This window comes from Onychomys torridus, chromosome 7, assembly GCF_903995425.1.
Source record: "Onychomys torridus chromosome 7, mOncTor1.1, whole genome shotgun sequence".
Lineage (NCBI taxonomy): Eukaryota > Metazoa > Chordata > Mammalia > Rodentia > Cricetidae > Onychomys > Onychomys torridus.
Window position 1 is genome coordinate 19332679 of NC_050449.1, and position 14406 is coordinate 19347084.

The following is a 14406-nucleotide window of genomic DNA, read 5'->3' on the forward strand; positions in this document are numbered from 1 at the left end:
AAGTTCATGTGTGTACATCAGCATTAATATGGGGTGATGAAGCTTTCTGGCCAAGATCAGGAGCGGGGCTGTACATTCCCCCGACACTACCTCTCAAAAAGCCCACATCTTACAGTGAGGAAGGATGTGAAGGCTAGAAAGGAAGAAATCTGATATCTTTGCAGGTATCATGGTGATTTGTAAAGAGTATCATCGCAAACAACACACCAACAACACCGGAGTTAACAAGGGACTGCAGCAAGATGGTTACTGTCCCAAGGCAACTGGTTCCATTGTAGCAGCAAGAGTCTGAGATTAATAACACATTGCCATTTAAGCTAGCACTTGAAAAGATGAACTATATAAAAAATGTGCACAAGATCTCTAGACACAAGTTTACATACACAAAGACATACAAATAAATACTTAAACTTAAATAAATAACTGAATATATATGAGCTGGAAAGATGGCTCTGTGTTTAAAAGTACTAGCTGCTCTTGCTAAGGATTCAGGCTCAGGTCCCAGCACCTACATGGCAGCTCACAACCTTCTGTTCCTCTAGTTCTAAGTGATCCAATGCCCTGTTCTGACTTCTGCAGGCACCAGGCACACATGTGATGCACAGACACACACACAGGCAAAACATATACAGATCTATATAGAGAAAACGATGCAGCACTGGTTAAGAGTATCCGAATTGGTAAATAAATAAATCTTTAAAATTAAAAATTCCAACTCCAAGAAAGTCAATGCCAAGATCATGACAAGCCATAGACTAAGGGGAAAGTATCTGTAAAAGGTACATCTGATCTGGGCTGCAGCTGGGCTTTTGACAGAGAGCTTGACTAACATTTATAAGGCTCTTGGTTCAATCCCCAGTACCCAGCTTTAGAAAGAGGAGAAAAGCACCATCTGTTAAAGGATTGTTATCCAAAATAAAAAAATTAATAAAGAATTACTAAAACTCAGTAATAAGAAAATGAGCAACCAAATTCAACAAAAACAGCCAAAGATCTGAACAAAGAGGACACCAAAGCAGAAACACAGATAAACAGTACAAAAGCATGTTCAAGCACACAGAAATGAGACAAGCATGACACACTGATCAGAAGAGCTGACAAGGGGCTCAGGGGAGGGTGTAGAGATGCAGGGTCCCCTTTCTTTCTCTCGCACCTCTCTTCCTCCCTCCCTTCCTTCTCTCCCTCTTTCTTACAATGGGAATGCAAAATGGTGCAGCCACTATGGAAAACAGTTTGGCAATTTTCTAAACACTAGATAAACTGTTGCCCTATGATTCAACAGTCACTTCCCTTGATATTTTTCCAAATGAATTTAAAATTTAAATTTACATTAAAGCCTGCAGGCAAATGCTTCAGCAGCTTATTTATAGCTACAAAACTTGGAATTAACCAACATGTCCCTCAGTATCTAAATAGGTAAACTATGACGTAGTCCAAAAAAAGTCAAAATGTTATATTCAGTTATGAAAACATGAGTGACCAGGGCACAGTAGAGTAAACTGAACTGTCTTCAGTAAGTGAAAGAAGTGGGTCTGCACATGGCTATGGGCTATCTGACTCCAAATGCATGGCGTTCTGCACCAGGCCAAACAATGCAAGGACAGCAGCTACCAGGAACGGGAGGGAGGATTGATGACTTCTAGAACTGTGAAACTGCTCTGCAGGATGCATCATCATCCATCAGGTCCTGTACAATACACGGTGCAGAATGAGCCCTGATGTAGACCAGACTCGGTGCTTAGGACACGTCACTGCAGGCTCATCAGTTGTGACGACAGTGCCATATTGGTGAAGGACAACAACAATTAGGGTGTCATGCAGAGGACATTTCCTGTTCCACTGTGCCATAAGCCTAAATCTGCTCTACAACATGCAATCTTTTAATTCAAACAAGGGCAAGGAAAATTAAAACATCCTATGCCCATTAGATAGGTTACAGTAACTTTTTAGAGACAGATAATAGATGTTATTTGTTGCAGAGAATATAAAATGGTACCATCACTGTAGAAAACAGTATAACTGTCACTCAAAAAAATAAAAGTAGGTTTACCACTTGATCAATTCTACTCTAAAAGCCAGAAAACAAAGAGATGCTCATGTTCATAGAAGCATTTTGCTGTAGTTCAAGTCCAGAAGCAATCCAGGTGTCCACAGCAGACAATACAGTGTGATACCTCTTCCTGTCCCCCCCCCCCCCACACACACACATGAACAATAGCATATTGGTCAGCCACAGAAACAAACAAAACTACAACACAGAATAAACTTGAGACTGCTACGGGCCACAGGAAAATATTAAAAGAACTCAGCAAGTTATGGCAAAATCACTACCTAAAGGAATCAAGGAATTCCTTCACAGGAAGCCAAATTCTAGGGAGCATTTGGTGTTATTTGGCTTGTTATGTATTAGCTGTCTTCTGTTAGGAAAATCATGTGTGCCTTCATAGCTTTCCCAATTGATTTTTCCCTAAGAAGGGCTAACAGTGTGGACTGATCACTATTTGGACATATACTTTCGAGGTATTTGGAGAACAACCTCAGGAAAGACTTCCTTCCCTCAGGCCCATCCGTTTCTTCTCCTTTTAGAGCTGGAATCAGGTCTCTCCCTTAGCCACATTCAAGGACTAACAGGAATAACAGTCCAGTCCACCACATAATAAGTCTCCTGATTTAAGGTAAATTCCACATGGAGACACCACCTAGGTCAGGTGGACCTTAAATTATAGCTTCGCACAATTTAGCTCAGACCCTCCTTTTCTTACAGCCTTACTAACTTTACAGACCTCTAACTCCATACCTAACCACTCCTAGGAATATTTAGATAACCTTCTGCGCTGATAACAGCACAAAGCCAGAACCCCAGCTCAAGCCTCCCTGTAATTATCCTCATTAGCTACACCCTGCCAGAGATTCTCCTGGACAAAAGCATCTTATCTGAGAAACTCCCAGACTTTCTAAGAACAGACCATCTGTCAGAAGGAAAAGATTTACACTGGTAAATAATTGCCCAGGCCTGGCGGATGGGCCAATTAAGCTTAAATACCTCCTTTCCCAAATCTTACCTCTAGTTCCAGATCTCCCTTTAACTATCACCAGAGACATCTAGCTGTACACAGGTTGCCTAGCGACCATGGACACTTTCCCCCACCCTGCAGAAAAACAGCAGATAGCTTGGACAGATAAGAGCCACAGGAAAAAAGAAGGCAGTTTTGTTTTCTCCCATTGACCTAGCAACTTATAATCATTTTCTACCAATCATGTTTAAGATTATAGTTGAGCACATAAGATCCCTCTTAGATATTACCCGAATTTAGCCTTTAGTTAATTAATTTCCCCATTAGTCACTTCCCTTTTGGGTTGCAAATGATAATTAACAATTACTGCCTTATCAGACACAGAACATACAACGGCAGCTTCCCTAGACTGAAGAGATGGAGACTACGGAGCTTATGTGCAGCAGATGCACAGCTTCAATCCTGCACAATGAAGACAGTTCTTGAACTGGACCGTGATGCTAGCAAACCAGTGTGAACACTACAATCACCCAGCCGCACACTTCCAATTGTTCAGAGGGCACATTCTGTTACATGACTTCTACCAAATAAGACATGGGGAAAGTTCTTTGGGGAAATAATTTTACATATTTTTGTTAATATAACTTTAAGAATCTAGAAATAGGTAAAGTGATAACAGAGGAAAACAGAAGATAATTAGTAAGTTACTAAAAGCATGTATCATATTCCCAAGAAAGAGAATAAACAAAATTTTGTCATTTCAATACTTAATGGACTTTCAGCTTTCAAAGCTCTCAGCCATAGCTGCCTGTGTAGCTGTGTTACAGCCCAATGGGATGGAACATTTGCCTTTTATTCTGAATTGACTTCAAAGTAAAAAAAAAAAAAAATCAGTTTGGGAAGAAAAAATATGTATATTTGAGAAAACAACAGTAAAAAATTAACTTTAAACTTTATAATTCATAGAGAGGTAAAAATGTGGTAACAGTGAGAAACGATGTCTAGCCCCCAAATGACGGCCGCTTTGTTTGTTTTAATTGACTCCCATAACACAGCCTGAAGAGGGAACAGCACACAGGATCATCTGGCACAGGATCATGAAACTTGTCATTCATTTTTTTTTTTTTTAAAAGTAGTCAAAGCATGATAAGAGCACGCTAAAAAATAGTGGAATGAACCTGGAGAAAGTCACACCATAAACAAAATGAAAACAATGGATTATACTGCTCAAAAGTGAAGAGATCCCATCTCTCTCCTAATAGAAGAGAAAATTTGCAAAAAGATTTGAGCAGGAAAGTCTCAGAAATGAAAACAGAGAGTGACTAAACACACCAAAGATGCAGATTCACAGAAAAATGTAAACTGTAATTGCATTATACTATTTTATATAACCAGACAACATTATATTTAAATAAAATGGAGTGTCATGAGCCATTATACACTGCTATTTTAAATACTCTCATCATCTGAAAACTGATTTAGCAGTTGTAAAGTTGAACACGTGAATAATTTAGCATGGAGCACATACAGCACTCAGAAGGACTCCTGAGAAATGCCGATCCGCATGCCCCGAGAGACACGGTAAGACTACATACACACCATTACTTGTTAATGAAAGGACAGAAGTAGCAACAAAAACTTGCACGCCCTTTAACAAGGAAACAGAAATAAACTGTTTTATTTACACAATGGAAAACACACAGCAGTGAACATTTCTGAACTTCAGTAACATGCACATCCCAGAAACCTGAGAGAAAACTTCAGTCTCAGAAAAAAGGCCATTTACATCAGCCTGAAAAACTAGGTTTCTAGTTCATAAGCATGTTGACTATTTCAAAATATCCATACAGCAAAACAGAAGGAAAGCCACTCAATGACAGCTCAGAGAGGACAGTGGTCACGCCCTGGAGAGGTGAGAGTACTCTATGCTTTGTTAGGATGGCAGCCTCATGCTCATTAATATTGTACCTTTATCCATAAGGTTCCTAGAAGCAAACATATCAACATCACAGAGTGTCAGGTGTAAGAAAAGGAAAGGCAATTGTGGTCCAGTGAAACAACATCAAGGTCACCGGAGGAAGAACACACTCACTTACGTGTAAGAGGAGGGTGGCAGAGAGAAGAGAAATGCAGTCGCATCCACCAGCCTTGAGGCTTCCTCTAGCTCTTCACCAACCTAGATCAGTGTCCTCTGTAATGTCACTTGCCTGTCTGCCCTCCTCTCTCTGTCCTGCTCCTCCTCACAGCCTCCATCTACTTCCCTGGCTTTGTGCTCCTTTATGCCCTACTCTGTTTTCATTATTTAGTTTTTAATTGCTTTCTAACATGCATTATATTTCCAATTTTCCCTCTCTACTAGGTCAGAAGCATGAATGTTGAGTGCTCTGCAGCTCTGGTCCTGTGCGTGTCTCATACGCCCAGTGAGTGGATATTTCAATGCACTCGAAGAGGCTCCTCCACCTGCACAGTGCACCACTTCATACCCCCATGCCCAGGTACATATGCTGGCACACGGGCAATAAGATAACAAAATTCAACTTAAAACTTTAACACAACTGTATCAGTGTTTGAACAATACTTATGGTCATTAAAGAATCATGTTACAACTAGTTTCAGAAATAAACAAACCAGACATCAGTTAGGAGTTTATTATGGTCACACTAAGTAGAAAACAAATAAAAAGCATTACCATGTGTATATAAATGATCTTCCGTAATTTACAAATATCAATGTATCCCACAACATACACTGCAAATAATGATGAAATCTGAAATCAAAACAGAAATGTTAAAAATAAAAATCTTATATATACATATATAATAAGTAGTCACAAGAATAAAGACTAGACTACTTTATTTATTCCTAATCATCTTTATACAGTGTTTTAGTTTTCTTTCCAGCTGCCGATTTATTATTGAATATGATTATTAATTGATCTTTCACTCACACAGCTCTCCTAATATGCAACTATGTGAAGTATCTACTCTGTGGATTGTCCAAAACAGCACTCATTTTAATATCAGGCTGACTCTACTGTCAACACATATAATTAAAATGTCCTCTAGCCAATCAAACACTTGAAAACGTAATTATAACGTGACCACCAAGACATAATTGCAGAAACCACAGTAAACTAAAAAGTAATTAGGTGATGTATATTTATGTAAAAACACATTAAGTCTTCCTGCTTACCACCTCCATTAGCATTATGAATAATTCAAATAAATGTCAATGCTAGTTACAAATTTATCAAGCTTTATATTTAAAAGAATAATACATAAACTTTTCCATTTGAATAAATTCTGTTATTTATAAAGAATTCCAAAATTCTCAGATTCATCACGAATTACTAGATTTAGATGATTCACCGATTGAATGATACTCCATCTCATGCAGAGAGGCATCATATCAGACAGGGTCTTCTCTACCTTTTTCAGAGGGAAAGCCACTCAAATTCTGCACCTCTTCACATACAAACAAGGAAAAACTGCCTAACAGGTAAATATTTACATATAACCTATGTTCCAACTGCTAAGCTTTTTGTTTGATTTTTTTTTAATTTCCAAATCCTCTACAGCAAATGTTCCTACTAATAAGAAGACCATGGTTTCTTTTCCTCAGCTCCCCATGCAGACTGTTTCAGGGTGACTAACAGGATATGACTGTGGGCAGGTGTGTGTTGTTCTGCATTAGACCCATGAGAGGCAAGATGAGCTGGCTCCTTTCCTACACCCCTCAACTCTACAGTTAATGAAGGCTAGCCCACTGCCTGTAAGCAATTAGAAGGCCCTTCTCACCGCTGGAGCAGAGCCACACACAGATCACTTACAGGTTTAATCTTGGGATTCCAAGGATAACTCAGCCCATAAAATGAATTTAAATAGAATCAAACTAAAGAAGAAAAAGAAGTCTCAAAGATCAGATCAAAGATGATGTACATAAAACCCAACCTACTTTTTGTTTTTTAAACAATAAAAAGAGTAATTAAGAGGGCCAGTGAAAGGAGCAGCTGGGAACCCAGCAACCAGGAGACTGAAGCGAGAGCATCATCACTTTGAGGTCACCGAGATTCTGCCTCAAAAATTAAATCTAAATAGCTGACCTCACTGTCATCTGCTGAGTACTTAAACACACTACTATCTGATGCTAAACCAACCTAGGAGAGTGGGCACTTTCATTCCCTATGTTTCAAAACGATATCTAGAACAAAGAAAAGTTAGTTTTTGTTTTTACTGTTTTTGTCTTTCTGGGGTATTTGATTATTTCTTTTGTTTTGTCTAAGAAAAGAGTAAATAGTTAAAACTCAAATCCAGATATGCCTTTATTTCTGAGGCAAGGCATCTGAATATTTAAAAGCATCCCTCCAACAATGTTACATAAGTAAGGCAAGCATAATTTCATAAATAGTAAGTATGAAAAATCCCAAGCCTACAAAACCCTCCTTTCTCAGAGAGCTACTCTGCTTTATAAACCCAAAAGAGAGAAGTAAGAATACATGGGAAGATGATAAATTGTGGACTGTTACAGGGAGCCACATAAAACATGAACTTATTGCCTGTTCATTCTCATATCCCACATACACTGATTCTGCATGTAAGGATTTAAGAAAGCCAGCAAAAATCCCACAATGGATTGAGACGGGTTCTGGAGGTCCCACCCCTATTTGGAGATCTACTGGTAACTCATCACTAGTGGTAGTCAGTTGTCTTCAGAGATTCAGGGCCCGGAGATGATGATCGTACACTCACGCACATACAGACAGAACCGAATGCATTCAGCTGGGAGGTGCGCAGAGCGGAGGAGAGGGGGCATGGGAGTGTGCAAGCACTTAAGTTGGGAGGGAACAGTGGCAGTGGAGACAAAAGGAGAGGAATTCAAGGGAAGGGAACGAGGGATGGAAGTGATCCACATAAATGATATATAAGCACGAATATTAGTGGAATACTTCAGACTAATCATAGAAGGAACACATTTTCCTCAAGAGAAGTACTTCGGGCCCACCGCTGGTTTTCTTCTCAGCACTCTAACAATTATGGAATAACAAGATAAGCATTCCAATAAACCTGAATTCTACTAGTAAGTAATATAATAAATTAATCTCATGAAGACTCATACTCTGAATTTCCTTTAGAAGAATGAACAAGAAAAATCTTACAACTTAAGACTCATGAAACTGGAAGAATCGGTCTGCTCCAGGGATGAAGACAGATGGACAGTCAGTACATGGACACATCAGTAACACTTCATGGACACGGCAGGTTGTATTTATAAATACACACACACACACACACACACACACACACACACACACACACACACACACATATATCAATAAAAAAACCATGAATCTGAAAGGCAGACATGGAGGACTTAGATGGAAGAGTAGGGGAATGAAGTTAGTACAGTACTCATATGTAATTCTCAATATATAAAAATGAAAAATTAATCTTTGTTACAATTTCATACAGATGAGCTCACAAAATCAGAAGCACTAGGTTCAAAGAGCCCAGTTGAAAACTGTGCCCACCTTACCTGAGTCAGAAGCACGAACTGGGCAAACTGCCAAGGAAGCATGAAGAAGACATTGGAAACGCAGAGTGCAATCAAGCTCCCTCTGTAAAGTTTTGAAGCCCTTGAAAAGATAAATATCAGGAGGTTTAACTACACCACAGTCCAGCATAGCTCCAAACTACTGCCAATTAGAATCTTGAACATGATCTGGGGTTCACATAATCTGCACACAAGATGAACCAATGGGTTGGAAATTATACCTTCTGATTCTCAATTATAATAATTTTCTATAAAAAAGTAAATACCTATTATTACTGCAAAACTACAAAGCCCTGCCAAATAAAGAGAGGGAGGCCAGGTGAATACAGTCATTACTTTCTTTTTCACATTATATTTTAGGGAATTCATAATAAGACTTCTTAAAATATAAGTCAATAGATTCATTAGTTGGAGAAGGAAGCGAGTGTCTAGGAAAAATGACAAAAGTAGCATCTTCTATGAGCTGAGCAGTGTGTAGACCAACACTGCATGGATGGGATGCTGGGGAAGAGTGAGTGATGGGGAGCTGAGCAGTGTGTGTAGACCAACACTGCAGGGATGGGGTGCTGGGGAAGAGTGAGTGATGGGGAGCTGAGTAGTGTGTGGATGAACACTGCAAGGATGCTGGGGAAGAGTGAGTGATGGGGAGCTGAGCAGTGTGTGTAGACCAGCACTGCATGGATGGGATGCTGGGGAAGAGTGAGTGATGGGGAGCTGAGCAGTGTGTAGAGACAATCACTGCAGGGATATTGGGGAAGAGTGAGTGATGGGGAGCTGAGCAGTGTGTAGAGACAATCACTGCAGGGATATTGGGGAAGAGTGAGTGATGGGGAACAGATCAGTGTGTAGATGAACATTGCAGGGATGCTGGGGAAGAGTGAGTGATGGGGAACAGATCAGTGTGTGGATGAACAATGCAGGGATGCTGGGTAAGAGTGGGTGATGGGGAACTGAGTAGTGTATAGACCAACACTGCAGGGATGCTGGGTCAGAGTGAGTGAGGAGGAAGTAGCATACAAGCCAGTCTTCTGCAGCTGCCCCTTGGAAAGAGAAGCGGCAGCAAAGGAGGGAGGGAGCTGCTCTGAGCCGCCATTACCAGCCAGAACTTCAGGAGACTCTTAGCACAACCTGTACTCCCACATATGAGCCCATGGCAAGCCCTAAGCCTGCCACCGTCTTCACAGTCGAGGTGAGAAGTCACGGGGTGAGAAGTAGGCAGTGCAGGGACACCACCATTGGTGCCTTCAACTATTTCCTTCCTGAGGAAGTAATCCAGGGATTCTTGAACTGCAGACAACCTTTACAATCAAGTAACTAGATGAAAGCCAGCACTTTTGATGAAGCAGAAAAAAAAACAGAAAATATCTGGCAGCACCTTGCAGGAACAGGGCTCTGGTCTGTGAAGCTTCTGCTTCCCCAACATGCTTCCTGTGCACATGCATGTGCTGGACCACAGTGAGCACTCACTTCTAATACAATAGATCACAGTCAAGGGGTACAAATACCACTCTGTAAAATAACACATTCTTCTACTGCTTTTGAATGTGAGGCTCGATTTTCATTAGCTAGGTAACAAGGGAAATTATGGATTTAGGGATAGAATGTAGCACTAATCTGGCAGCTGGGTACAGAATGCACTCAAGAGAAGATACGAACCAAAAGAAAGCAAAGGAATTCCAGCTGGCAGTGATCGATACACCACTAACTCTGGACAGCAGAAATGAAAACATAAACATTACTAAGAACAACTGAGAAAAACGGACACTGTGGCGCTGGGGGTGATTTCTGTAAACCTAGATGCTCAAAAAGACTTAAAACTCTGAACTGTATAAACCAATTTGCTAAAAATAAAACCTATTGCCAACCTCATTTCTAAGGTATTCCTACCCTTAAGAGGCAGGAGAAAAAGGAGGTGGGGGAGTGAATGCCACAGAAGAACCTTGATGAAAAGTCAGAGTAACCCACAGAAAAAGCAGGCCACAGCAATAGGAGCAGCCCTGGGCAGAATGTGTCTGAATCTTTGAGCCTGTGAGGATGTTACAGGACATGGCAAAGGGGAAGTAGACATGCACGTGGAGTTAATATTTCTAATCCCCAAACCTAAGGAGAGGGGAGAGGATGCTGATTATCAGGTGAGCCCAGTGTAAGCACCAAGGTTCTTGGAGGTAGAAGGCAGCAGAGAAAGGCAGAATGAACGTGGGGAAGGAAGGGCCCAGTCTCCCTTGCTGGCTTTCATGATTTAAAAGGAGCTAATATACATAGGAGAGCTAGAGGATCAGGGAGACTGATTCTCTCTGAAAGTCCCCAGGAAGGGTACAGCCCTGCCAGAACCTGCAGCTTGGGTCCTCTGCCCCACACAGAAGGTTCCAAGCACCAACCTACACTCATTCATTCTCTCAGCTGCCACCAATCCAGAGCTCAGGGGAAGGAGGGAGGGAGAAGCATCAGAGGCTTGTCCTCATCGGACTTAACAGAAGCAGAAAAAGGGAAGTAACCTGACGCTCCTGAGCAGCCTAGTGTCTCTACACACGGGAGGGAAAAGTCAAGAACGGCCATGTGGATGTGGAAATGGCTTCTGCAGGTGAGCTGGAGATAGGTTTGCAGTGTAGCACTTCCTCCAGAGTGCACACAAGTCCTTTCTCAGTCCCAGAAGCAAGTGGGCAGAGCCGTACCTCATTTGGAGGTGCTAAAGAAACACCAAAACTTATAATAATCGTGGACTTGGGGAGATGCTGGAGGTTGACTTCTAAAAGCTCACAATATAAAAGCCACCCCCCACTGGACCTATGAAGGGTCTGTCTGATGAGACCACATGCGACACAGGAGGCCCCGTCTTCTAAGTACATCACAGAGGCGCAGGCCCAAAGGGTTCAGCACAGCAACCTTCACCGCCGTTCTTCCGAGTGAGCAGACCACTGAAGGGGTCCTCAGACCAAGACAGCTTCCAACTTTCCCAGGCGTGGACCTCTGTTTTTCACAGACCCTATTCTATGTTGTCTACACTTAGCACATGTCCACTGAAAGAGAAGCTGCTCTTTCTCTTCCTCAGTGGTGCTTAAAGCTGTCCGGTCTATGAACTAAGACTAAGTCAATCCTGGATTTCTCACGGGAATTCTCCTAGCACACCTTCGGTCTATGTAGGCTGTTTCTACTCTGACACCCATACTCTAAACGAGTTTCAGGACAAATTCCATGTGTTAATGCTCCCAATGATGACTCGATGGACTTTCTTGTTCCAAAGGTCTGAGTCCTACAGGATGAGGCTCAGCCTGGCCAGCCGCTCCCTTCTCTTGGCAGCCAACATGGTAAGAGAGCAAGACTAGGAAATACAGAGGTAGAAGTGAAAGGGGACTTACTCATCTTGAGTTGCCATGGACACCAAAGAAAAAGAGGACCAGAGGGTAGGGAAGGAAAGCTCTTTGGTGCTAAGTAGTTTTTAAAGTTACATTTAAAAAGAAAATACTTTAAAATTATCTTTATTAATTCAATATAACAAGATCACCCTAGTTATGTTACTATGTTAATTTTTATTAAAGAAACAAGACATTCTTTTAAAACAAAACTTACAAGCTGCTAGTTTCAGTTACTCAAGGGAAAATAGCCCCCCCCCCACACACACACACACTCCGCAGAAGAATCAGTGAAAGTTACCTGAGAATGTGAGTCACCAGCAACATCTGAAGCACAAGGAATGGGTATGAGAAGCTTTCCCGGAGAGGAGGCGTCCACATCACTCGGGTACACTGAAAAACAAACAGGTCAGAGGTCGCACCTGCTCCGGGCACTGAGTGAGGGCAAGGTGAAGGGCGCTATCAACAAGAACCAACTCCTTCCCACAGGAACCTCAGATGGCGTATTGCAAACAAGCCACTGGGTTTCCTATGAACAGAAACATTGGGACGTGAGAGGTACTGCTGGGAAAAGCACACGCAGCTCCAGACATATATGGAGTGCATGAATATCATATCGTCCTTATCCTGTCCATCAGTAAACATTTGTTGTTGATCCTGTGTCTTGGTGTTGTGACTAGTGCTGTGGTGAATACGGGAGTATGGGTAACTTTTGATAAAGGTTTTATTTCCTTTAGAGATATACCTTAGAGTAGGATGGCCATAATGGGTCAGTATTGGTTACAACAATCCAAGATGTGTTTCCAAACAGCTGGAGAAGCAAGACTGTTTTGAGAGACATGCTCAGTGCTGGGGGGGGGATACAAGCACTTCCGGTGCAAACTGATCTCTAAATACCACTTCCCCAATAGGATACAGAATCTATGAAAACAGCAGTGTCTGTACCACAAAGCACTCAAAGACTGAAGGAACATATCAAAAGAAGTGAAATGCCCCCCAGGCCTTTCCGGAGAAGCTTCTCTGTGTGATGAACAGCAATGAATGTAGACGCACGGCTGCCATAAAGTTGCAATTGACTGCTCGGCCCTAAAAAGGACATTTATCTCATCTCTGCTAGGGCTCAGAGAACATCTCGGAAGACAGTGTGTAAAAATCTTAAGAGCCACAAGGCAGGGAGAAAGGCTGAACAGTTCTCTTCTGTGCATGGCACAGCCACAGCTACTATGGCTGCCTGCCCTGCCTGAACAAAACTGGACCCACCAACAGCCAATCTAGGAGGGCTCCTGGGGCCTTTCTCTCTGTTGTACTAGTGGCTACTGAGTCCTGGGGAAATGGTCTTTAGCTGTGTAATCCTGGTGAGCCCACCAGGTTCAAACGGAAAGTTCCAGATGCATGGTGACCCAGAAGTTACTGGCTAAATTCACTGAGTGGCTCACAGAACAAAACACAAAGACATTGGATGAAGAAAGCAAAATGTTGTAGCTATGAGATGGTCCTTCAGAACACACCCACAGGAACTGCAGCATTCCTGCGGCTCCCACAGACCAAAAGAAAGAACTCAGACCTGTATGGGCAATGACTTAATAGACCCTCAGGAGAGATGAAAGCGACGTGGAAGTGCTCCACACCAGAACCAACTGGGAGAGCTCACACGCTGTTCCTGCACTCACTCAGAAGGACTGCAATGAAGAGGACTGGATCCTGAACACTGACCCAGGTGGGAAGGAAAATGGATCCTGCACTATGCTGATGGAAGCCAGAGCTGGTACTTTCAGAAGACAATATGGGTAAATGCCTAGACACATGTCGAGAGGAAGAAGTCACACACAGGAAAGTATGAATCTAGCAACAGGGTCTTTCCATCCAGCTGGCAAGCAAGCTAGAGCAATGGCAAGTGTCTATATTGTTTGGGTGCCTGTGGGGCCTCCCTGGTCAGCCAGTGGGAAGGGGACCTGTGCCTAACTCTGGGATGACTAGACACGTCTGTCTTCTGGGAGCAGCACTGTTCACACATGTGGGCACCTCTGTGTAGCGGGCTTTCTTTTGGGCCAGCAACCAGCTCCCAAATCATGACATAAAGGCTTATTGTTAGTTACTGAATGCTCGGCCTTAACTTATGCTTATCCCTCTAGCTCTTGTAACTTAAATTAACCCGTGTCTCTTCATCTAAGTTTTGCCTCAGGGCTTTTTACCTTTCTTTCATTCTGTGTGTCCTACTCCGTGTCTGGCTGCCTGGCTGGCCTGGGCATCTTTCTCTTTCTCCCACATTCTCTCTTCTCTATTTCTTCCAAACCTAGAATCCTCCTCCTCATTCTCTCTGCCCGCCGGCCCCACCTATCCCTCTACTACCTGGCTGTTGGCTATTCAGCTTTTTATTTGACTAATTGGATGCCTTAGGCAGGCAAAGCAACACACCTTTAGATCATTAAACAAATTCAGCATTTAAAAAAATGTAATACACCTTTACATAGTTAAAGTAATATTCCACAACA

General features: G+C 42.1%; 1 protein-coding gene across 1 annotated transcript in view; it reads right to left on the bottom strand.

The window, feature by feature from the left end:
- The window catches only part of Dpy19l1 (dpy-19 like C-mannosyltransferase 1), a 103442-nt gene that overhangs the window by 29917 nt on the left and 59119 nt on the right, over window positions 1–14406 (bottom strand). Inside the window, exons 8-10 of the mRNA XM_036192159.1 lie at window positions 12216–12307; window positions 8547–8646; window positions 5704–5781 (exon numbers count right to left, since the gene is read on the bottom strand). Of these exons, the coding sequence (XP_036048052.1) occupies window positions 5704–5781; window positions 8547–8646; window positions 12216–12307 (270 nt within the window). The remainder of the gene's footprint in view (window positions 1–5703; window positions 5782–8546; window positions 8647–12215; window positions 12308–14406) is intronic.